This window comes from Lactuca serriola, chromosome 3 (genome assembly GCF_051521515.1).
Source record: "Lactuca serriola cultivar US96UC23 chromosome 3, Lser_US96UC23_V15, whole genome shotgun sequence".
Classification (NCBI taxonomy): domain Eukaryota; kingdom Viridiplantae; phylum Streptophyta; class Magnoliopsida; order Asterales; family Asteraceae; genus Lactuca; species Lactuca serriola.
In genome coordinates this window covers 189,542,573-189,569,323 of record NC_136410.1, presented here as the reverse complement: position 1 = coordinate 189,569,323, position 26,751 = coordinate 189,542,573, and the positions used below count along the sequence as shown (strand labels likewise).

Here is a 26,751-nt window from a genome sequence, read left to right as displayed (position 1 = left end):
TCAATAAATATCAGTAAATGCGGAATAAACCCTAATCACTTCTTTCACAGAAGAGATGTGTATGAATTACACAGTCTCCTGCTCTGATACCAATTGATGAGTTAAGAAACTCTTTGATCGTTTAGATCTTCTAACAGGTTAATCACAAAAACGAAAAACAACAATATAAAACACAAAAATGAATCAAAATGTGTCGAATGATTCAGTAGATTCAAGCCTCAGCAGAGCTCGATAAAGAACTCCCGCTGTAGAGGCTGTTAGGGTTACAAAACAAATAAGAATCAAATCTTTCAGAATAATTGACTTCCAAATCCTTCGTACTAAGATGCATGCAAGCACCTATAAATACAAAACCCTAGAAAATAACTCACGGATGGACAGGCCCAATCCGGAGACTAAATAGACTAAATATCGAGCCCAAGACGCAACACCTTTCAGACCCTACAGTAATATTTTTTTGTACACGTCTAGATAACGTAATTTTTGAAAATATATGACCATTATGACTGTAATTTTTAAAAATGTATGATCATTATGACCGAATGTAACGTTAATTTGATAATTTATTTCCTAAACTATTTTGCTTTTGAAGTATTACATAAAAATCCATAAATTTTGGGCCCCATCTCATTAGATAATTACGACTACAAGGCTTTATTGAAAAAATATATACTAGAGTTAAACAGTCAAAAAGTAAGGATTTTCTTGCAATTAACCGATGAAGTATATCCAATGGTAACACATTAGAATACAAATAACACCAACTTTTGCAAGTGAGCTAATCAACAAACCCAAGGTTTCACAGGTAATATTTCAAGAATAACAAGAAATTCAATAATAAATAAAACCAGATATAATAAAAATAATCATTCAAAGTAAAAACATGACATAAATAATTCATCAAAACTTAATCACTATCCCAATCTTCATCCTTATTTTTTGCTGTTTTCACCTTGCTTTCTGTTTTTGAAAATAATTTTGATTCATTATTCCCCTTATTCATATTTTCTTCATCAGATTCAAACATAACACTTTCCAATTCATCCAACATATCTTCTGAACCAGGGGCATTTTCGTCATTTTCATCAACCTCACTGCCACTACCACTACCTTCATCTCTTCCCTTAAATCTCCCCGCATTACCAAACTTCCCATTTCTACCCCCCTTCCACCTCTCCACCTTCGGAACATCATACACATACCCAGGGGCATTTTCGTCATCTTCATCAACCTCATCAATCTCACTACCACTACCACTACCTTCATCTCTTCCCTTAAACCTCCCACGATTACCAAACTTCCCATTTCTACCCTCTTTCCATCTCTCCACCTTTGGAACACCATCATACACATAACCAGGGGCATTTTCGTCATTTTCATCATCTTCATCATTCTCGCTATCCCCACCCCTCTGTGGGGCCTTTCTACCCATATCAGGCTTCGTATACCTCCCATCATAATCTTCTCTATACAGATACCTAATCCTATTAACTTCCTCTTTCTCAGCAGCTTCCTCTTCTTCCCACTCTTTATCAGCTGCATCTTCTATCTCTGCTATAAACTTATCAAGCTCCTCTTGATCACTATCTTCTTCACCAGATTCTGATTCTTTAATCATTAAACCATTTAATTCTTTAGGTTTATTATTATCACCATGGAACACATACGGGCTTCCTTCTCTTTTGTCAATAGCATTGAAAAACGTTGATGCAACTCTTTGTATGCTAGCCATTGCAATTGGATCATCTGGGTTTACATTCATTCTTCTAAGTTGTTGTTCGATTTTCTTTATGTTTAGTTTTTGAGAATCAAGGGCTTGTTCGAATCTTGCTTTGAATAATGCCTGTGTGTGATATCAAAGTAAAATAATCAAAAATCACAAGCAGAAGTAGGTGACTTTAGAGTTTTAAGACACTGTAAACTGAGATAAGTCAAACAGAGTAAAGTCAAACCTTTCTTTTTGTAAGGGTGTTGATAGGTATCAAATTCTTGGGTTGTCTGTAATTTCTTCCACGAAACATGATGATTGTTTTCACGTTATGTATATTCACTACAATGCCACCACTTAATCTTGCAAGCATGGTTGCCATTTCCTTGATCTTTTCTTTGGGGAAATTATCACAGCAAACTTGCACAGTTTCATGGAACTTCCAATGCATATGCATGTTTTGAACCACGCCTCCAAACACTCCACGAACACCAACTGGAACATAATTCCTGTTTCTGAAACCAATCTTCTTCAATGCCTGAACTTGTTCAGGTGTCAATAGCTCAGGATCATGTCGTGGAGGTGGCAACTCAGGGAGCTCGTATTTCTTCAGTTTTTGGAGAAGCAACGCTACTTTTTTCTTAGCCTGAAAAATAGACACAAAACTTCTAGGTTGAAAAAACGAAGCTATGAATGCAGCGATTGAAGGTTTGATTGATGTATTTTGTAATTGACTAGTGTGGTGGAGATCGGAAGATGGAAACGTACTCTTTTGAGGTTGTAAATGAGGCGTTCTTCATCCGTCATCAGCTTCTTCTGTATCTTCTTAGCTCGCCTGATCTCCCTTAGGGTTTTACCAGACTCTTTCTTCATTCGCATCTCCACTTTACTCCTCATACTCCGACCTTTAGAAGTAGAATACGTCCGATATCCATCGAAGCAATTCCGCGAGCTGATTGAACTCAGAAATGTCTCGTCTCTAATCACAAAACTAGAATCGATAGCATACCTTGGTGTAATATTGGGGAAACTCGCACCTCTTAACAACTTCACATCCCTGAATACATAAACAATCAACCAATCAAGCAAATCAAATAAAATAAAATTTAGTTCGATTAAAGTCATTGGATATGCAGAGTGTTATATATGCATTTACGTACCTGGAGCAATTGGTGATGAAACGGGAGGTGATGGTTTGAAAACAGCGCTTTTGAAGGTTTTTTGTAGCAAACATTGGACGGAGAAGAAGAATAAGGAACTGATTGTTGTGGAAGATGTGAGCTTGCTATAGTTTCGTTTCCATGGCTGATTCTATGATTTGGCTAACAGCATCAATTTTTGATGAATTTTGGGGTTTTTCATCCAGGGTTTTAGCTTCTTCGGCCCCCAAAAGTGCCTTTGTCTATCGTTGGTTAAATGACGCATATATCCTATACAAAATATAAATAAATTTAAAAGATTAAGTAAATTATAGAAATAATCCATATAATATATATAATATAAGAAAATTGACTTATCAATGTAATTAATTTTTTGGTTTGTTCTGATAACTAATTTTTTTTCCGTACACATCTAGATAACGTACTTGTTTAAAGTATTAATATATGACCTTACGACCGGTTGTAGCAGGTTTACCAGTCATAATTGTCATATTTGAACACTTTCAAAAAATTTGTTACCTAGATGTCTATATAAAGAAGTTATCTAGATGTAAACAAAAACAAAAGGTAATTACCCTGATAAGTCAATTTGTATTTGTGTTCAGATCGATCATAATATTTGCAATATTAATGGATTTAGTTAAATTTTTTTAAAACAATATTTATGACCATTTTTGAGTATTTAAATTGGTCAAGACATGTTGGGAGCCGTTTTTGTAGCATATTATCAAATAGCTATGTATATACTAGGTTATAACCCGTGGACTCCACGGATGAGAAATTTAAAAATAATTTTAATTAAATTATAACTTAATTATTAATATAATAACATATGTTAGTATTATAGTAGTAATACAGATGATGTTAAGTCGTATTTTATTTTTGTACATTTAATTGAAAAAGACAAATTTGTCCTTATAACAAAAATGAAAAAAAAATAATATGCAATTAAAATAAAATTTGTAAATTGTTTTGTAAATTATTGTCAATCAAAGAAAGTTGAAGCGGATTTTATGTTAAATGTTGTTATCAATTTTATTTTGTGAGAAGAATACCATATACACATATGAGTATCTTTTTACAAGTTGAAGTAATACAATTGTAATATACAACAACTTACATACATCTATTTGCATTTTATAACATCATAGTTTCATATGTCTGTATTACAAAGATGTATTTTTCTTAGTTACAGACTTACAGTTAAGAAATCATTATATAAAGTATAGTGCTATAATATGAAATAATTCTATAAATAATATGCCTCTAATAGGAAAAACTAAAACGGGAATTGTTTAAATAATTATTAAAAATTTATATATGAGGTTAATAAGAAATAAGTAGAAATAACAAAACATGAAAAGTATAAGTAAGTTAACAGTAGGGGTAATATGGTCTTTATTTAATTAAAAAAAAATGCTAAAATCGTATTAAATCAAAGCATCACTATACCAATCTAATTTTATATATAGCATCTGGTGCAACCATTTATCTGTAAATATATGAAATTATATAAATATGATGACAAGTAAATAGATTTTAATAATTCTTATGTCACAACATGATGAATTTATATTACACAGAAAAAAAAACACAGTAAAATAAAAAAAAAATAATACCTAACTGATATCTTGAATTTATATTTGATAGTAAAACCTACTAGTTTACTAATCTTTTTTTTCTTTATGATTAGCATATTAATGGCTAGCTGGTGGTTTTGTTTCATGTTTATTATTTAAATCATTAACATCCCAAATTTCCATCCTGTTTAAATTGCTTTTTCTATTTATTTTTTTTTTACAATAATTAGAATTTGTCATATTTGTCTTTATGTTCAATTATTATTAACATCCCAAATTTCCATCCTGTTTAAATTGCTATTTCTATTTAATTTTTTTTATAATAATTAGAATTTGTCATATTTGTCTTTATGTTCAATTATTATAATCCACATAAATAAAGTATACGGTTTTAACAACATACTTTTATTGATATGGTAATTAAACATTTAAAAAAAGTTCAATATATAACTTTTAGAACATAAAAATAGAATTATGCCCTTTGAGTGAATTTATAGCGTAGGTTAAAGATATCCACAAATGTCACTTACCTTGGACCCTATAAAAATGTTATGACTTTGTAATCCTATCTTGAAAAAACATAAATAATTAAACTATAGTAAAAAAATATTATAATATCGTGAAAGTATGATGCAATAATATCATAATAATAAAATAATAACAATAAATTTGTTCAATTATTATAATCCATATAAATAAGGTAGACGGTTTTAACAACATACTTTTATTGATATGGTAATTAGACATTTAAAAAAAGTGCAATATATGACTTTTAGAACATAAAAGGAGAATTATGCCCTTTGAGTAAATTTATAGCATGGATTAAAGATATCCACAAATGCCGCTTACCTTAGACCCTATAAAAAATGTTATGACTTTGTAATCCTATCTTGGAAAAACATAAATAACTAAACTATAGTAAAAAAATATTATAATATCGTGAAAGTATGATGCTATAATATCATAATAATAAAAGAATAACAACAATACATTACCCTTTTTGGACTTTCAAAAAGTAAAAGTATGATGCTATAAAACTGTTAAAACAGAAAACAATTTCTATAAATGATAAAATTGAAAAAATTAAACTTTTTGTCCATTATTAAAAAAAATACAACTTTGTTTAAATGAAACCTTTCCTATTATAAAACTGTTAAAACAGAATATTGTATGACTTCCAATGTTTGATGCTATAACCTCTATTTTGAGCTCCATAACACAAAAGATATCCATTTACCAAACTTAGTGCATGTATGGCCCTTGAAACATATAAATTATACTTCAACCAGGACAAAAAAAAAATTAGAACAACTTTTCAGTCATGAAACTCTTAAAACAGAAAAATATGATAATATAATATGAGAATTAAGACAATAACAAAAGTGCATTGCCATTTTCCCCTTTGAGTAAAAATAAAAAATAAAAAATAAAAGTTCTTATTATAAAAATGTTACAACATAAAAGTATGATGCTATAAATGAAAAACAATTTTTTTTATCGTAACTCAAAACTGTTACAACAGAAAAGTATGATGTTATAAATGAAAAAACTAAAAGCACTTTATGGAAAAACAGTTTTTGAAACATATCCATTTATCAGATTATGATGTCATAACCTCTATTGTGACCTTTATAATCCTAAGGATATCCATTTACAAAACTCAGTGATTGTATAGCCTTTGAGTGGGCTTTTTAATATACCAAAAGAAATAGGTTAAAATATTGATAGCATAAAAAATAGTTTTTACAGGATTAATTTTAGAAGACTTTGATGAAAAAACAATTTCTGAATGATATCCATCATACTTTAAACGGGACAATTAACAAAAATACTTTAACCGATTTATGAAACTACATTTTATAAGATTAACCATTATAGTTTAAATGTGAAGATTAACCATAACCACCCACACAACATACGCGTGCAACACACAAGGACAAAACTGTCACTAACATGCTTAAAAGTCATGATAAAATAAATGAAAGAGGATGCTTAGTAATCAAATGCTATTTTTGGGTGGCATCAAAATCATTTCACATTTATTTTGATTTTTACTTATTAAAGCATTGTAGTTTAAAAGTAAAATGCTATTTTTAGGTGGCGGATTTCAACATATACCTACCCAATTATAGCATTGTACCTTAAAAGTATAATGTTATTTTTTGGTGGCAATTTTCAAGAAATACCCAAATATAGACTTACATCTTAATACTTTTTTTTAATCTTTCTTGTCCCCATGGTTATGGTTACACTCTGGTCCTAAATCATCATCACAAGCTATGGGGTTTAAATATAAAAATTAAAAAAAAAAAAACACCCTAGTCCCCATCCCCATCCCCGAGTTCTCATTCCAATCCCCATCCCCATCCCCATTGTAGCACCTGGTTCTTGGTACGTATTCTTTTTATTAATTCTTTAAATGTTTTGCAATTTTGGCCTAGGACTCGGTGAGTTGAAGGACTGACTCGTCGAGTAGAAGCGGGAAGGAACGCGAGAATTAAGTAATGGACTCGACGAGTCGAGTCCTGGACTCGGCGAGTAGGCCCTGTTTAGACAAAAACCCTAACCCAAGGGTTTGCACCCTATTTAAGCACCTTAACTCGGCCTCCTTCGTCCCATTTACTCCCAGAAGACCCCCATAGCAAACCCTAGCCGTTATTGAAGCTATCTAAGGCATTTGGAGTGATTTTGGTGCTTTTGTGACCCAAGGAAGGAAGGAAAAGCTTGAAGGATCAAGAGGAGGCTAGAAGGATCTGATTTTGAGCCTCTTTTGTAGTCTTCAGAAGGTATAAAGTCTATACCTTGCTTGTTCTTTTGATAGATCCCATTTCATGGAGTTTTAGGGCTTTTCTAAGCCATTTTGGTCACCAACCATGATTGCAAGCATGGTTTGGGTTTGATGCTTCGGATCCAGGTCCCTAGAGGGGTTGCAAAGCAGAAAGGAGTGGATTTTGCACTCAAAGAAGGCCCCATGCTTTGTAAGAGCTTGTTTTAGGACCTTTTGAGCTAAAAGTCCCATGCAAGCACATAAAGGTTGTAACTTTACGTGCTAGGTCGATTGTAGAAGCATAGATCTATCTTTTGATCAAGGGTTGTACATCAGAAATCGAAGATTTAGTGAGAGGATGTGACCTAATCGACGAGTCCATTCTTGGACTCCGCGAGTCCAAGGTTTCTATCCCATATCAGTGAGGGTCTGAAGGACCTAGTTGATTGTGGAAAGGTTTCAGGGAGGTCCCGGGGAGTGACCCAACGTTCTGGACTAAGCCATTGTTCTGGAAGTTCATGGGACTCGGCGAGTGCATGAAGGGACTCGGCGAGTCCAAGGCAATCTTCTTAAGATTGAAGATGAACTCGAAGAGTTGTTCATACAACTCAGCGATTCATCAGTTGGAGGTGAACTCAACGAGTTGTTCATACAACTCGGCGAGTCGGATGAAGATTCAGTCGATGTTCAAGTAGAAGGGAAAACTCGTCGAGTCACTGCCTAACTCAACGAGTAGAGACGGGGGTGAGGACAATCAATTGGATAGGGACTCGACGAGTTGGAGGCCCAACTCGGAGAGTCAGGTCAACTGGAAGTTGACTTTGACTTTGACTTGACTTGATCAGGGGTAAAATGGTCATTTTACCCAAAGAGTAGCTATCAGACTCTGATTGTGTGTTTTCTGGGACTTATAGTCGGAGGAATTCCGGAGTAGTAGTAGCAGCAGCAGATAGAGAGTTCTCGCACAGATCAGCAGCTACTACGAGGTGAGTTACCTTCCGGTAGCGGTGGGTCTACGACCACAATGCCGACCCACCAGTAGGGATCGTACGATAGATGTTTGTCTTTGTGATATTCATATGTGCTGCTATTACCTGATATGTTGTATGCTACCATGATATGATATGTGATAGTGATAGAGTTTGGTTGTTAGGACTGAAGGGTAGGTTAGGCACCCCAGATATGCCTAACAGTATGATATGATATGTTTAGCTGTTAGCATGATATGTTATATGAGATAGAGGTAGTAGGAGGGGGAATAGTCCCCGAGATTCGGTTGTTAGGACCGAAGGGTAGGTCGGACACCCCAGATATGTCTGACAATAGATTATGCTATGATATATGGGATAGTAGTGGTAGGGGTGAAATAGTCCCCGAGGTTCGGTTGTTAGGACCGAAGGGTAGTCAGCACCCCAGAATGGCTCGACATGGGCAGGTCAGCACCCTAGAATGGCTTGACAACGGGTAGGACGACACCCCATAATGGCCGCATGGGTAGGTCGGCACCCCAGAATGGTCGTACGGGTAGGTCGGCACCCCAGAATGGTCGTACCGGGTAGGTCGGGCACCCCAGAAATGTCTGGCAGTATGTATGCTATATGATTCTATGGTATGTGGATGATGGGGGAACTCACTAAGCTTTGTGCTTACAGTTTACAGTTTTGTTTTCAGGTACCTCATCAGCGAAGGGCAAGGAGCTGGCGCGGTAGCGACACATCATACACACACATTGGTTTTCCGCATTATGAGATGTTCTGGGATTGTACTCTAACATTATTATTATTTTCATGATTTGGTTTTCAGACACGAGATATGTTTTTTATGAAATGATATGATCAGATGATGTTTTACTACAAATGTTTTGCATACCACTTAATTTAAATGAAACTTTTGGGCGTGAAAAATTGGGTCGTTACAAGTTGGTATCAGAGCCCTAGTTTGAGGGATTCGGGCACACCTTCGGGGATGTCTGGAATCAAATCGAGGGATTAAAAGATTTTTATAAAGAAATGATTTTCTAAAGGCTAAGTAAAGAGTTCTGAGAAAGAACAAGGTGTGTGATGTGCGCGACCGGTCGAGCTCAAGTAAGTTTTCCCCAGAGTACCCATACAAGTTTATGTTATGTTTTATCAGTTTCAGTAGAACATCATGCTAGAATAGGACTAAGGATCTAGAAATGATGCCTTATGTGTCTGCTTTATGTGCTTCAGTTTATTTGAATTGCATGCTAGTATTGAGTAGACAACAGTAGGATAGCCTGTTAGGTTATGCCTGATGGTATGAGGTTAGCATTGTATGCTAGTGCAATTTCTCGCTATGAGAACAGATTTGCTTGAATAGTTTTCCTGCATCCGAATGTTGCTTGCTTTGTGCTTTGCGGGACTCTGAGTGATGGGAGTTAGCCATTGGGTGAATACGTCACGTCACATGTGGTCAGGGTTGAATAATCTCAAAGTACTGGATTTGACCCTATTGCGCAGCTCTCGTTTGAGTCTAACCATTGTAGGAACGAGTCTTCTACTCGAAGGATTATCTGAGCCTCGCCATATGTGATGGTATTCAGTTAATGGCTAATTGGCATTACAAGGAGGCCTGCAACGGCTGAGGACCGGTTTGGGTGGAGTCAGAGATTTTCCCTAGGGCAAGCCTAGAATGGGAATAGCAGAGAATCAACTATAGTGAAAGGGACTTGGTGGAGTCAAGACAGACCTTGAGGAAGGCACGGATAGATGTGGAAGGTAGTATGGGCCCGTACTACTGAAAGCGTAGGATCCGAACCCGAATTAAGGAAGGCTGAGATAAGACCAGGGAACTTGTAGTGGATATGATCCCTCTAGAGGTATCGGTATCACTAACGGTTGGTATTATGACTTGCAGAATGGTGGTACTTCGACAGAGGCTAGTAGTTGGCAGTTCAGGAGAGGGATCGGGTTCGGGATCAAGTTCCGAGCCAGCAGATGAGAGGCTACGCGAATTCATCGCATCAGAGATCACCAGAGGCATCCTTGAGTCGACCCACATCATTTTCGAGTCGATCAAGGAAGGGATAGTTGAGCTGATGGAGGACCGCCTTAGAGTGTTCAGGAGTGACATGGCATCTGGCCAGTCAGGATCTCGCACACTGTCCTTTAAGGACTTCAGGAGCAGTGGTGCGACGGATTTCCATGTGGTGAAGGACCCCATTGTAGCCAGACGATGGATCGCAGACATTGAGTCTGCGCAGCTGACCAGCTTCTGCCCCGAGGGGTCGAAGGTGAGATATGCAGCAGGATGTTCGAGAGATAGAGCTAGAGATTGGTGGGAGTCTGTTGGTGTAACAAACCGTTATTTCAAACTTATGTAATAGTGTAGGTCAAATTGTACTTCTTCTTAATTAAATAAAGAGAAATTTTGGCATACTATGTATATTTACATAATTGACCCTCAAAAATAAATTATTAAATAATCTCAATTGGGTTGAACCAAGTGATAGAGATTGTAACAAGGTTTCCAAAAATATAAAGAACACTAAAATCCGAGTTATAACAAAGAAGTTATGACCAATCGAAAATCCGCGACAAAACCGGCAAAACACTGTTCAGTGTAAAAACTGAATTTTTAATAAAAGGCTTTCTAGCCTTAGCAATCTAAATGAAAGTTATAGTTTATGTTAAACTGAGAACTTTCATAAAAAGAACGCCAAAATCTGACTTCGTATGAGGAAGTTATGATTTTTCTAAGTTTCAGTATAGCAGTGTACAACTAAAAACTCGAAATAAAGATCGAGTGGTTTTTAGCTGACACAACCTAAACGAGAATTGAAGGTCTCGTCATTAGTAGTACAACGGTAAAAAGACAGACAAAAACGGACGTCGTATGAAAAAGTTATGAATTTATAACGGATTCATGTCCCGGTCTGTTTAAAATAATAATATTAAAAATAAAATCAAAATTAGCCGACGAAGTCAAAGAGAAAGTCGTAGAGTATAATTTTAGCTATGCGTGCATATAAAGAACGTCAAAAACGGAGTTCGTATGCAAAAGTTATGAATTAATAAAGAAAAATACCAAAAACCGGGAAAATTCGCATGAACAGTGACTGCCACGTCACCCTCGCATGCGAGACCTCCACGTGTCGGCTGCTGAGTGGACCGATGTCTCGCGTGTCACCTTCTGATTCGACCAACTCTGCGGTCCAATCCTACTCAGACAACTTCGCAGGAGACACCCCGGAGACGTCCCTCGCACGCCCCTCGCATGCTCCTCGCACGCCCCTCGCACCCTCCTCGGACACCCCCTTCGCACGTGGCTTCTTTTCATTGAACCGAGGGTTAGACCAATCCGAGCCTACCACCTCCGAACCGAAGCTGCTTCCCTTCGCAAAGTGTCAGCCTCGCATAGCCTCGCATAAGCTTCGGATCCGAGCCTTCGGGCTATATATAGTGTGCGAGGGTTTTCGAATTATTTCACTTTTTCACCCTAAATTTCACACTCTTTCACATCTTCCACTCCCTTAAGCTCATATACAACCCCTAAAGCCCCGATATCAAGACTCGAGCCCGAAGTAAGCCGTGAAGCCCCGAAATTCTCAAGAATTCATCCTCTCTCCTGTCAAAACTCTGCCCGATTTGAGCCAGTTTCTCGACAAATAAACTCCTTTTCGTGAAACGAAACTCTGTCCGAATTACCACCTATCAAGTGAGTTCATACCCCCGTATTTTCATAATTTCTACTGTTTTAAGGGGGGAAATACAAGTATAACACAACAACTTTGTGTTATAAATAAATGATTTCAAATCACGATAAAATGATTTTAAAGCATCAAAAATACTTCAAATATTGAACTCTTTTATAAACTTATATTTTTCCCAAATATACATATTTGTATATATAATTTAATATAAATAAGATTTAAAAGGCTTAGGACTAATAATTCATTCTAGGTCCTTTTCCTTGTTTGGATGTGGACTTATAGTACCAGTTATTTGTCCGATGGTCGTTCAAATTTTACTTATATATAAAATTTGTATATGTATATAACAATAAAAGTTATTTCATCAGTTTAATCACCCTTTGTAACATGTTGAGCAAAGGATTACATGCAAAAATAATTATTTACCAATTCATAAAGTACATATAAATTATAATATGTATAATTTATGATACATAGAGCAATAATTCATATGAATACACTGTTTTACATACAACAAGGGTTTTAATTCAAAACAAATCAAGGGTTTACACTTATCAAATACATGTTCGGGATACTAAGTCAAGAACATACTGTCAATCATTTATTTCAGAATGATTGGGTTTTCATAACTAATATACATATAACGTTTATATGCTTTTTATGAGACATTCAATTCAGGTTGTTTAATTCATTTTAGACAACCAATGTAAAGCCCTGACATTATAACCGGAATCTCCAGTCCGGGGATTGAAACAAGTTGTGTGTAGATCTATATCGGGATTGACAACCCCGCACTCAGGCTGCTAGCTACAGTCAGGCATACACGCCAATGAGTGGCAATTGTTATCAACAGTTTAAGCGCTCATCAGGCGTTTGTTTCAGGCGTTCATGTCTTAGTATGGTTATAATAACTCATTAAAAAGATATTAACAACACGTTAGTGTATAAACAACTAAACGTAAGTATATCTTCAAAGTACCAGTTTACAAAATGCAAAGTACAATGGTATACTATAGTTTTCAATAACAGCTGGTGAAGCCAGGCACACTCTCAAATACAAGTTTTACAAATACATTGGTTTACAAATGGGACGGTTTTTGGGGAATAAAAATACTTTTCACATACCACAGAAAATATGGGATTTTCTAGATGTCTTTTCATATTTAAAATACAAAGACACCCATTCAAACATAAAGACTTATGTACTCACTCAACTTATTGTTGATACTCTCTTTTCAAATTACTTGTATTATCAGGGAAATAATAATAGGTACTCCCCGAGCTTTTTGAGAAGATGGAGCCATTAGGAGTCTTATCTTCTTCTTTTGTATAACTATTTTGGTTTCAATATACAATGATTGAACACATGTAAATATTATACTTTTAAATACAATGGTTTTTTGTGCTTTGATTACTATGATACATGTATTGTGATACTACAAATGAAGTCCTCCACCCCCGAACGTTTCCGCCGTCTGGTTTGGGGGTGTGACAGATTGGTATCAGAGCATTGTTTAGAGTGAACTCAGTATATCAATCCATAAAAGATATACAAACTATAAATACATTGGGGCTGAGAGCTTTGACTACAAGTATACTTTTAAGAATTCTAAGTATTTTTAAAAGAAGTATACTAACCCTCATACCTAGAAGTACATAGTCATAAGAACTTAAAAGTATTTGGATGTTGAACATTACAGTTAAAACCAAGTAGTTATGTAATCATATCTAGAATTAATATAGCCTGATCAACTATATTGATTTCAGATATGACCAACATGTGTTTGGGAGTAATAGTAGTGTTGTGACATGTCTAAAACTTACCAACTACCGAAGAAACTCTAAGAACAGAACATGAAATACTATAAGAACATTATAAACATCAATATGCTTTAGTTTTCTTTTCAGGCATTTCTCATAACCTTATTCTCGTACAGACACAATGGCAGGACATCATCTACCAGGGGACCCTTATCTTCCAAATCATGGCAATCAAGGATGGATAGTGGAAGATTTGGAGGAAGATCCGGAGGAGGATCCAGAAGAAGACTCAGATGAAGAACCATTTGAGGACAGCGAATCAAGCGGTACAAATACAGAGCCACAAGTCTGCAACCCAGGGATACGTCCCCCGAGACAAGAGGAAGCAATACCCATACCCGAGTGGGGCCAATACATAAACCATTGGAGTCGACAAGACGGACAACGCCCTCCCTACGGAATGGCATGGGGTTTCTATAACGTCTCAGAAGGAGGAACAACCGATAGAGCTCTTCCAGTTATAGTGAACCGAATTGCCCGACAATTCGATCAATCAAGGATGTCAATCAATCATATCCTAGAAGTGAATGCAGCTGCATAGGCTAACACTGCCGATATCCTTCGTCTTGACGAGATGCAAGATGATACCCAACACCATACTGAGGCCCTTCAAAGGCAACTTAATGCTGCCGAATCAGAGATCAGAGGACTGAGGGAGCATCAAGCTGCCCAAGAAAGGAGCTGGAAATCGCAAGACGAAACAGAACCCAGTAACCGTCGTAGCAACCGCCGCAAGTAGTGTTACACTACGTTCTAGTTTAATATACTGAATGTATAGACTACTTTCAGGAGATGTATAAATCAAGTATCAATAAAATAATAAGCACTTTACTTCAACAAGAGTTATTACAAGTTACATAAACATTCCATTTCCAAAGTTTTGGGATATTGTGTAACATCCGGATATCCAGGTATGGGAATTTGAGTATTTTTATATTGGGGAAATGAGGAGACTCGGCGAGTTGACGCCTCAACTCGTCGAGTAGGATCGCGTTTTGGGGACCAGTTTAGTGAAGGGACTCGACGAGTCGGGTATTTGGACTCGCCGAGTCAGCGCTGTCAAGGAAAACCCTAATTGTCCGGGTTTAGGACATATTTAAAGGCCCTTATAGCCTTCAGTGGCGGCCACCTACACCCTTGAGAGACTCCTATCAAACCAGAGAGCTGAGAGAGTAAAGAAGAGCCATTTTGGAGCATTCTTGAGGTGGTTGTGCAATGGAGTAGTCATTTCCAGCAAAGGGAGGTCAAGGGGGTGTCGATTCAGAGCTTCTGAGCTTGCATCTTCACCATAGAGGTATCAAATCGTTCTCCCTTTTCTGTTTTGGGTAAGATTAGTGATTTTAGGGTTTTCTAGCTTCTTTTATGGTTTGATTTGTGGAGTATAGTGTCCCATTGAGTGTGAAGCCATAGATCTGGACCCAAAGAGGTCCAGAGAGTCCCTTCCATCCTGCTTTATGCATTCTATTTGGAGTTTTGAGCTAGGGTTGTTATGTAATGAAGGGTTTCACCCAAATGAGCTTGTAGAACCTTGCATGAGTGCCCAAGGTTCGACCTTTTCGTGGTTATTGGCTTTAAGGGAGTTAGATCTATGGTTTGGTGAAGCAGATCTGACCTCAGAAGGTCAGATGAGGGTTTTCATGGGAGCAACTCGCCGAGTCCATAGGCAGACTCGACGAGTCGAGTAGGGGTTGCCCTGCGTTTCGTTGCCGAGTAACTCGACGAGTAGAGAGGGAACTCGTCGTGTCTAAGACGTTAAAAAGAATTTAGAGAACCCGCATGGACTCGCCGAGTCACTCTTGTGTACTCGCCGAGTCTGGTAAGTGTTGACCGTTGACTTGAGTTGTCTTATGTTGACTTTGGGAGTTTTGGTCAACAGAGGTAATAGAGGTCGGGGAGGGTAAAATGGTCTTTTACCCATTACCTGAATAGAGAGGGAAAGAGTAGTCGCCGGTTAATTAGCGTTGGGACTTCGAGTATTAATTAGAGATATTTGCCTTATGTGTTAGGCAGTGGCGAGCCCGAGGTTCGCATGTGCAGATAATTGCTTTCTGATTTCCAGGTGAGTCTTCTCACTATACTTTACCTTGAGTAGGTAACCAGAGTGATGTGACAGAGTATTTGTATGTTATGTGTTGTACTGCATTATTTCTATGTGATTTATGTTGTGCATGTTTACAGAGTTAGAACCGGAAGGTTCCCAGAGTTAGAACCGGAAGCTTCACAGAGTTAGAACCAGAGGGTTCATAGAGTAGGGTCCACGGACCCACAGAGTTATAGCCTCGAGTGGCTAATATGTGTATGTGTGGTATTTTGGGGAACTCACTAAGCTTCGTGCTTACAGTGTTTTGTGTTATGTGTTTCAGGTTTCTCTCAGGATCACGGGACGACACCGGCTCGATTGTACACACCAGAGAAAGAGTCATGTTTTGAGGATCCTGGTTTATTATGCAAGTGAAAATGGAGTTATGTTTTGTAATTCGATTATGAATGAGATTTTAAGCAAAGTATTTTAAGAATTAAATGATTATTTTTAAATGAAAAATTGTTTTGAAATTTTCGGCGTTACAAGTTGGTATCAGAGCCTTGATTTGAGGGATTCGGATGCGCCTTCGGGTAAATCTGGACTCAAACTGAGGAAGTAAGAAAAGTTTTCAAAGAAATAATTTTCTAAAGCGAATAAGAGTTCAAAGAGAAAGCGAGAAAGAGCAGTGTGTACAATCGGCCAGAGCCCGAACGGTGATTTCCCAAAATACCCTTACTTTTGTGTCATGAGATATTTATGATGCACTTTATGAGATATTATTGCATGCTAGAGACAGGCTAGGTATTTCATATCTTAGGACTAGAGTGGCCTGATTTGTGATGCCTTAGCCTAGGGATTGCTGTTATATGCGATGTGCTTTTGAGTATGTGATGAGTGAGAATATTTAGTTGGAATCCTTTAGGGGATTTGAGTAGAGGAGTAATCTAGGGGAGATACCTAGATAAGTACCGTGGTACTTAGAGAAAGAATAGTTAGAACCCGCGAGGGGAAGAGTTGCAGAGTTCGGTGGTACTTTCGAGGATGAGCAGAGCAAGAGGAGTTATCACCCAGAGTGAGTCATATATATTCTTCGATGCTCGAATGCTGCTTGCTTCGTGCTTTTTGGAACTCTCGATGATGGGAATCAGCTACCAAGCGAATATGACGATATTCAGGAGGTAGATGGCTGGCACCATTAGGAGCTCTTCAGCAGTTGATGGCAGAGAAGTGTGGGAATCTAGGAAGAGCCTAGGGAGTAACCTTAGCCAGATGAGTGCGCTGGCAGAGTAGAGAATTTCGCTGGGGAGTGAGCGCGCGATGGAATTGGTGAACGAGAAGGTCGAGCAGCTACTTAGGAGCTCCGGGATAGTCCGTGTGGAAAGTATGGGTAGATGTGGCAGGTAGTATGGGCCCGTACTACTGAAAGCAGAGGACCCATACTTGATACAGGGAGTATTCTGAAGGTTCTAATGAGCGGATGGAGGAGTGATGTTATGGTTCGAGTACCATACATCAAAGCGTACTGAGGAGTGATGTTATGGTTCGAGTACCATACATCGGAGCAGATTGAGGAGTGATGTTATGGTTCGAGTACCATACAACGGAGTGGATTGAGAAGTGATGTTATGGTTCGAGTACCATACATCGAAGCGTACTGAGGAGTGATGTTATGGTTCGAGTACCATACATCGGAGCAGATTGAGGAGTGATGTTATGGTTCGAGTACCATACATCAGAGTGGATTGAGAAGTGATGTTATGGTTCGAGTACCATACATCGGAGTAGATTGAGGAGTGATGTTATGGTTCGAGTACCATACATCGGAGCGGATTGAGGAGTGATGTTATGGTTCGGGTACCATACATCGGAGCAGATTGAGGAGTGATGTTATGGTTCGAGTACCATACATCGGAGCAGATTGAGGAGTGATGTTGTGGTTCAAGTACCATACATCGGAGCGGATTGAGGAGTGATGTTATGGTTCGAATACCATACATCGGAGCGGATTGAGAAGTGATGTTATGGTTCGAGTACCATACATCGGAGTGGATCGAGGAGTGAAGTTATGGTTCGAGTACCATAAATCGGAGCGGATGAAGGAATGATGTTATGGTTCGAGTACCATACATCAGAGCAGATGGAGGAGTGATGTTATGGTTCGGGTACCATACACCGGAGCATATTGAGAAGAGATGTCATGGGATGAGTACCATGGTTCGTAGTGAATGATGCTTGTGGTTCTCCGGTTATCCGGTCACGATTGATGAGGTAGAGATTGGACGCTATGGGTTTTAGGCCTGTGGGCCATGATTGAGTTCGAAGAGGCGTCCCTTGAGAGGGAGGTCGAGAGCATATCAAAGTATTTTGGTAAGGAGTTAGAGGGAGGGGAGAATTTCGGTCTGAGTTGAGTAATCAGTCGATAGAGGAGATGTCACCTTCTATGACCTAAGTGGTGCTATTTATGTTCGTGTGCGGAACATGAGAGGCCTGATGTTTAAGTTTCGGGTTTGGGGGTAAAACCCTGCAGGTTGTCATTGATGATGATTTTCCATCAGGGTATCAGGTAGCATGTGTGCTGCGAGACAGTGATTTACCATGAGCAGATAGTCAGTTGGGACTGAGATAGTCGAGGACCATGTTACACCTATTTGAGTATAGTAGGGCGTATTGTAGAGGTATCAGTGGGGAGTCCAGTCGAGTTAATCAGTGCAGTGTTTTTTTTTCTATCTATGTTGGGTATTGAATATGGGAATGGGTCCATGTTCTTGGGATGATCAATGTGTTGGAACGTCGGTTGATGATTCGAGGTGGGGGAATATGATGATTTCGTGGTCCAATCTATGAGTCAGTGATGTTATTGGACAGTTGAGTTGTTTGGTATTGGATTGGTACGAGACTTGGAACGACTAGAGGCAGTCATGACGAGAAGTTCTTGAGGATTTCATCTGAGGTTCAGAGTTATGAGATCGATTGATTTCCTTAAAGGGGATTATCGGGCGTTGCGTAGCACTTTCTAGGGGCAGGTGCGTTATTGATGGTGAAAATAGTTTGTGAGGTTGTTGATGTGTCAGATAGTGATGATTCGAACCCTAAGTGGGGGAGAACAGGGTGGTTTATTGAGAGAACCAGAGATTTGTGCAAGAGCGGTTAGGGGTTGGATGTAGAAACCTGTGGCTTGAATTCATGAGATCAGGGTCATTGGTGATCAAGGAAAGGTACAGGGCGAGATAATGCATGAGGTATATGTCTGAGAGAAGGATGGGTGTCTCCACGGCGGGTGGTCAATGGTTAGGAATCTGGTGGTGGTCAGAGTCGTTTCAAGTGGAAGACTCGTAATGATGGTATGGGCAGTTGAGAACTTCTGGGTTGAGACATGGGTAGAAGATTGTCGAGTAGCCAACTCCCGGGCTGGGATGTGTATTCTTGCTTAGATTTTGAGCAGTAGTGGAAAGGGTTTCGGAGGATCATCAATGTGTTCTGAAGGGTTAGCGCCTTCCTTGTATTCCAATTGAGTGTTTGGATGCACTGAAGTTGCGCATTGAGTGAAATAGGAAATTATTATGGGATTCAGAGGAAATGTATTGTTGTATGTGTATGGTGCTGGGAGTAAGGGAATCAGTGGTAGAGGCAGGACATTGTGATGCTATGTTAGGGTGTTCCGTGGTTTCCACGTATAGCGTCCCGATTTCAGAGATATTTAGAGTCTTGGGTTTAAGATGACTAGTGATGTATCATGTATCCACGGTTCCAGTGGGAGCCCTTCGTGTATTGTCATCAAGAGGGATTATTTAAGGAAGTGGATCTCCGCAGAGGTAGGTTCTGTGTTATGGTGGTTGCCACCAGAGTCTGTAATGCATATCGGGGCAAGTGTGTGTGTAACTATCTATGATAGTCTTCGGTGCATGAGTTAGTGAACATAGTGTGGCGTTGTAATGAGAATGAGAGTATAGGGTGAAGCTACGGGGAGCCATAGTATTCGCCAGTCAGAGGGTGTTGTGATGCTACGGGGAGCCGTAGTACTCACAAGTCAGAGAGAGAGAGAGAGTCGTGATGCTACGGGGAGTCGTAGTATTTGCCAGTCAGAGGGTGTTGTGATGCTACGGGGAGCCGTAGTACTCACAAGTCAGAGAAAGAGAGTCGTGATGCTACGGGGAGTCGTAGTATTTGCCAGTCAAAGGGTGTTGTGATGCTACAGGGAGCCGTAGTACTCACAAGTCAGAGGGAGGGAGTCGTGGTACTACGGGGAGCCGTAGTACCCACTAGTTAGTTGGCGTTGTGATACTACGGGGAGCCGTAGTACTCACTAGTCAGGAGGGTCAGCGAGGCGCGCGGGAGAATATGCGCAGCAGACGCCAGAGGTTAGAGCTGAGTCGATCTTCGATTGGATTGTATTTTTTTATGAGGAAAAGGGAATTTCGTGACTTGCATGTCACTAGGCCGTGATAGTGGTCACGGGGAGGAAGTTAGTGAAATGTTTTGGATCATGTTATGTGTGACCTTTGGGGGTTCAGCTGTGGGGCCAAAAGCTGACCTTGTGCTCGGTATCGAAGATGAATATGAGAAATGAGCTAGAGTTTACCATGGTGATGTCTGTGGACACTTCAGAGAGAGCGAGCGACTCAGACGCTCGACGATATGTTTCAGGCATGTGTATTAGATTTCGGGGGGAAATTGTGGCCCGTATTTGCCCTTGGCAGAGTTTTCCTACAACAACAACCATCATTAGTGCATTAGTATGCCGCCCTTTGAGCTGTTGTAGGGAAGGGGGTATTGGACCCCATTTGCTGGGGAAAGGTAGAGCAACGTGTGATGGGAAGTACAGAGACTATGCTTCAGACGTCAGAGCAGATACAACAGGTTTGGCAGAGGTTGTTGACCGCTCAGAGTCGCCAGAAGAGTTATGCGGACAGGCGCCGGTCCGAGCTCGAATTTTTGGTCGGTGACTTTGTACTCCTGAAGCTCTCTCCTTGGAAAGGAGTGATCCGATTCAGGAAGAGGGGCAAGTTAGGGCCCCGATATATCGGTCCTTTTCGGGTGATCGCGAGGGTAGGCAGGGTAGCCTACCGGTTGGAGCTACCTGCAGAGCTAGGTCAGATCCATGACACTTTCCATGTGTCGCAGCTGCGAAAGTGTATAGCCGAGGAGTCGGCAGTAGTGCCATTAGAGGATATTCAGTTGGATGTGGGCCTGAACTACGTTGAGAGACCGGTGGCTATTCGGGATCGAAAGATCAAGGTTCTGAGGAACAAAGAGGTGGCTCTAGTGCAGGTCCAGTGGCAGCACCGGTAGGGGTCAGAGCGTACTTGGGAGCTGGAGCGCGAGATGCGTGAGCAGCATCCGTAATTGTTTCCAGAGTGAGACTTCGAGGGCGAAGTCTGATTCTAGTGGGGGAGAATTGTAACATACGGATATCCAGGTATGGGAATTTGAGTATTTTTATATTGGGGAAATGAGGAGACACGGTGAGTTGACGCCTCAACTCGTCGAGTAGGATCGCGTTTTGGGGACCAGTTTAGTGAAGGGACTCGACGAGTCGGGTATTTGGACTCGCCGAGTCGGCGCTGTCAAGGAAAAACCTAATTGTCCGGGTTTGGGACCTATTTAAAGGCCCTTATGGCCTTCAGTGGCGGCCACCTACACCCTTGAGAGACTCCTATCGAACCAGAGAGCTGAGAGAGTAAAGAAGAGCCATTTTGGAGCATTCTTGAGGTGGTTGTGCAATGGAGTAGTCATTTCCAGCAAAGGGAGGTCAAGGGGGTGTCGATTCAGAGCTTCTGAGCTTGCATCTTCACCATAGAGGTATCAAATCGTTCTCCCTTATCTGTTTTGGGTAAGATTGGTGATTTTAGGGTTTTCTAGCTTCTTCTATGGCTTGATTTGTGGAGTATAGTGTCCCATTGAGTGTGAAGCCATAGATCTGGACCCAAAGAGGTCCAGAGAGTCCCTTCCATCCTGCTTTATGCATTCTATTTGGAGTTTTGAGCTAGGGTTGTTATGTAATGAAGGGTTTCACCCAAATGAGCTTATAGAACCTTGCATGAGTGCCCAAGGTTCGACCTTTTCATGGTTATTGGCTTTGAGGGAGTTAGATCTATGGTTTGGTGAAGCAGATCTGACCTCAGAAGGTCAGATGAAGGTTGTCATGGGAGCAACTCGCCGAGTCCATAGGCAGAATCGACGAGTCGAGTCGGGGTTGCCCCGCGTTTCGTTGCCGAGTAACTCGACGAGTAGAGAGGGAACTCGTCGTGTCTAAGACGTTAAAAAGAATTTAGAGAACCCGCATGGACTCGCCGAGTCACTCTTGTGTACTCGCCGAGTCTGGTAAGTGTTGACCGTTGACTTGAGTTGTCTTATGTTGACTTTGGGAGTTTTGGTCAACAGAGGTAATAGAGGTCGGGGAGGGGTAAAATGGTCTTTTACCCATTACCTGACTAGAGAGGGAAAGAGTAATCGCCGGTTAATTAGAGTTGGGACTTCGAGTATTAATTAGAGATATTTGCCTTATGTGTTAGGCGGTGGCGAGCCCGAGGTTCGCATGTGCAGATAATTGCTTTCTGATTTCCAGGTGAGTCTTCTCACTATACTTTACCTTGAGTAGGTAACCAGAGTTATGTGACAGAGTATTTGTATGTTATGTGTTGTACTGCATTATTTCTATGTGATTTATGTTGTGCATGTTTACAGAGTTAGAACCGGAAGGTTCCCAGAGTTAGAACCGGAAGCTTCACAGAGTTAGAACCAGAGGGTTCATAGAGTAGGGTCCACGGACCCACAGAGTTATAGCCTCGAGTGGCTAATATGTGTATGTGTGGTATTTTGGGGAACTCACTAAGCTTCGTGCTTACAGTGTTTTGTGTTATGTGTTTCAGGTTTCTCTCAGAATCACGGGACGGCACCGGCTGGATTGTACACACCAGAGAAAGAGTCATGTTTTGAGGATCCTGGTTTATTATGCAAGTGAAAATGGAGTTATGTTTTGTAATTCAATTATGAATGAGATTTTAAGCAAAGTATTTTAAGAATTAAACGATTATTTTTAAATGAAAAATTGTTTTGAAATTTTCGGCGTTACATATTGGATATGTTTTAGTGTTATTTTTCATACTTTTCAAATACGACCGCGAAAATTTTTATTTTCGGTAGGCCGGTTTGATGTCGATACTTTTACAATATTGTGGTTTATTAAAGACCTACTTTAGGGTTAAGTATCCAAATTACATATACTTAATATACCAATACAATCGACATGTACTTTCATACTCTTTGAAAAATAACCACTTCATTTTAATCTATCCAGTTGCAAGTTGTACTTGCAATGGACATCCATTTTCAAATCTTTACAATATTCTTGTTGAATTAAGTGTTTAGGTTCAGAGATATCAAATTCATATTCATTCTTGATATCTCACTATCTTTTTATCTATTGACTTTTATAGAAAAAGATGCCTCCTCGTAGGAATCCAAGACATAACATTGAAACAGAAGCACCAACACCACCTCCACCACCACCCCCTCAATTCGATGCTGCCATGTTCCAAGCGGCAGTCACGGCAGCTGTAGCGGCTGCCTTATCTCATATCAATACTCCTGGTGCTAGTGGATCGGGAGCTGATCCACGTCCTTCTAACCTTGTCGAGGGTCATGAGCACTCGAGAGAGTGCACTTATAAAGACTTCTCGAATGTCAAACCCAGGACCTTTAATGGAACTGGAGGAGTGATGGTTTTAAGGCAGTGGATTGAGAAGATAGAAGCAGTCTTTGAAATCTGCTCCTGTCCAGAGGGTAGCAAAGTTAAATTTGTTGCCTTTACTTTCTTAGATAGGGCCCTAACATGGTGGAATGGCCATGTTAAGTCACTAACTTAGGTAGTGGCTAATACTATAAGCTGGGAGAACCTAAAAACCATGTTGATGCGGGAATACTGCCCACGAGGGGAAATTCAGAAATTGGAACAAGAACTCTGGAGTATTACTATGGCCGGTGCCGACATAACAACTTACACGAATCGGTTCTGTGACTTGGAGATTCTGTGTCCGGAGATTATTGCTCCAGAGAGCAAAAAGATTGAAAGGTATATTTGGGGATTGTCGCCCCAGATACAAGCAAGTGTCATTGCATCTAAACCTGTCACTTTTGACAGTGCTAAGGAAATGGCACAGTCACTTATTGACCACGGGAACCGTCAAAACTCTGTGGTTACTGCCCCAGAACAACCTAGGGAGAACAACAACAACAGCAAGAAGAAGGGTTGGAACAAAAGGAAGGGAAAATCTCCTCTAGAACCTTCAAAGAAGCAACAAATAGTGGCAGTCCATGCTACTACTCTGCCTGCTACCATACCTACTACTGCACTTGCTGTTACCCCTAACTACTCAGCACCAACTAAGCTCTATGCCGGTAGCCTCCCTAAATGCAACAAGTGCAATTTTCACCACACCGGAAATTGCCCTGAAATGCAGTGTCGTAACTGCAACAGGAAAGGGCATACTGCCCGATTCTATAGAACACCACCCCAACCCCTTAACCAAGTACCTGCTGCTGGAGTAAGTCGAGCATGCTACCAATGCGGTGATGTGGGGCATTTCAAGAAAGATTGTCCAAAAGCTGGAAATGCCGGTGGGGTTGGGAGAATTCTAGCACTAGGTCACGAAGAAGCAGTGGCAGACCCTGCTGTGGTCATGGGTACGTTCCTTCTCAACAATACTTATGCATGCATTCTTTTTTATTGTGGTGCCGAGAGGAGCTTCGTGAGCCATAACTTTAAACATCTACTAAATCAGAACTCCCAACCACTAAATAAAACCTTCACAGTAGAAATGGCTAATGGGAAATCCGAATCCACCAATGATATATACATAGGATGTACCCTTACGTTAAATGACTTGTCTTTCCCAATAGACCTTATGCTGGTCTCTATCTAAAGTTTTGACATCATAATAGGTATGGATTGGTTGTGCCCCAACCATGTCGACATCCTATGCTATGAAAGAGCTATTCGTTTGAACTTGCCAACTAACGAAACTCTTATTATCTATGGCGACAAACCCGGAACGAACCTTCAGATCATTTCATGCATCAAGGCACAGAAATACCTTCACAAGGAGTATTGTGCATTCCTAGCTCATGTGGTAGACAAAAAGCAAGAAGTGAAAGACATCACAAGCATTCCTGAGGTCTGCAACTTTCCCGATGTATTTCCCGATGATCTTCCAGGGGTGCCTCCCGAACGACAAGTCGAATTCCGAATCGACTTAATCCCTGGAGCTACCCCTGTAGCCAAATCCCCCTATCGTCTTGCACCTTCTGAAATGCAGGAATTATCCAGCCAACTTAACGAACTCCTAAGCAAAGGTTTCATAAGACCAAGCTTCTCACCTTGGGGAGCACCGGTTTTGTTCGTAAAGAAGAAGGATGGATCATTCCGCATGTGTATAGACTACCGCGAGCTGAATAAACTTACCATCAAGAATCGATACCCTTTACCTCGCATTGACGATCTGTTCGACCAACTTCAAGGGGCGAACTACTTCTCGAAGATAGACTTAAGATCCGGGTATCACCAGTTATGAATTTTGGAGGAAGACGTTCCCAAAACCACGTTCAGAACTCGTTATGGTCATTACGAGTTTATAGTGATGCCATTCGGATTGACGAATGCACCTGTAGTGTTCATGGACCTAATGAATAGAGTGTGTCGTCCATTCTTGGACAAATTCGTTATAGACTTCATTGACGATATCCTTATCTACTCAAAGAGCAAAGAGGAACATGGCCAACATCTTCGTCAAATATTACAAACTCTTAGATCAGAAAAGCTCTATGCGAAGTTTTCAAAGTGTGAATTTTTGGATCAGGAAGGTAGATTTCCTAGGTCACGTGGTCAGTTCAGAAGGAATACACGTCGACCCTTCCAAAATAAAGGCAATTGAAAACTGGTCAGCACTTAAAACACCTACAGAAATCCATCAATTCTTAGGTCTTGCTGGCTATTATCGCAGATTCATTCAAAATTTCTCTTGAATATCTAAGCCTCTTACTACTCTGACCCAAAAAGGGTGTAACTTTTAGCTGGGGAGAAAAGCAAGAAACAACGTTTCAAATGCTGAAGCGAGCCTTGTGTAGTGCACCGATCCTGTCTCTCCCTGAAGGGACAGAGGATTTCGTAGTGTACTGTGATGCTTCTAATCAAGGGCTTGGATGTGTTCTTATGCAAAGAGGAAAGGTTATATCCTATGCCTCAAGACGGCTAAAGACACATGAAGTCAATTATACAACACATGACCTTGAACTAGGAGAAGTGGTGTTTGCTCTGAAGATCTGGAGACATTACTTATATGGCACGAAATGTACAATATTCATGGACCATAAAAGTCTCCAACACATCTTCGATCAGAAAGAGCTAAATATGAGACAACGACGATGGGTGGAGCTACTGAACGATTACGAGTGTGAAATTCTTTATCACCATGGTAAAGAAAACGTAGTAGTTGACGCACTTAGTAGAAAAGAATACTCGGGACGCCGGGTAAAGTCGTTGACCATGACAATCCATTCGCATCTGTCCACACAGATCAAGGAAGCTCAACTTGAAGCCTTGAAAACCAAAAACATAGCAGGTGAAACTCTAAGAGGAATGGATAAGAACTTCGAAGTCAGGGATGATGGAGTCTATTATTTCATGAACCGGATCTGGACACCAAGTTCGGTGGTTACAGAGATGTGGTTATGAATGAAGCACACAAAACCCGATACTCCATCCACCCAGGTTCAGACAAGATGTATCTGGACCTTAAGAAGCTATATTGGTGGCCTAACATGAAGGCCGAAATCGCTACCTTTGTGGGCAAGTGCCTTACTTGCGCCAAAATTAAGGTAGAGTACCAGAAACCTTCAGGTTTATTACAACAACCTGAAATCCCTGAATGGAAGTGGGAGCGGATTACAATTGATTTCATAACCAAGTTACCCAAGACATCAAGTGGTTATGATACTATTTGGGTAATTGTCGATAGATTAACCA

General features: G+C 40.0%; 1 protein-coding gene across 1 annotated transcript; it reads right to left on the bottom strand.

The window, feature by feature from the left end:
- Positions 1 to 811: 811 nt before the first annotated feature.
- On the bottom strand, positions 812 to 3,109 carry LOC145093457 (RNA-binding CRS1 / YhbY (CRM) domain protein). Its single transcript, XM_079031587.1, has 4 exons — positions 2,869 to 3,109; positions 2,477 to 2,765; positions 1,953 to 2,354; positions 812 to 1,843 (listed from the first exon to the last, which is right to left on the bottom strand). The coding sequence occupies exons 1-4, from the start codon at positions 2,940 to 2,942 to the stop codon at positions 908 to 910; spliced, it is 1,701 nt and encodes a 566-aa protein (XP_078887713.1). The 5' UTR covers positions 2,943 to 3,109; the 3' UTR covers positions 812 to 907.
- Between the last annotated feature and the right edge of the window lie 23,642 nt (positions 3,110 to 26,751).

What these genes read in the sequence shown, in the direction of transcription:
- LOC145093457 (XM_079031587.1), bottom strand. Translation starts at nt 2,942, where the DNA reads ATGTTTGCTACAAAAAACCTTCAAAAGCGCTGTTTTCAAACCATCACC. An exon ending in TTCATCACCAATTGCTCCAG is followed by an intron (nt 2,766 to 2,868) that starts GTACGTAAATGC and finishes TTATGTATTCAG; the next exon opens with GGATGTGAAGTTGTTAAGAG. An exon ending in TCATTTACAACCTCAAAAGA is followed by an intron (nt 2,355 to 2,476) that starts GTACGTTTCCAT and finishes TCTATTTTTCAG; the next exon opens with GCTAAGAAAAAAGTAGCGTT.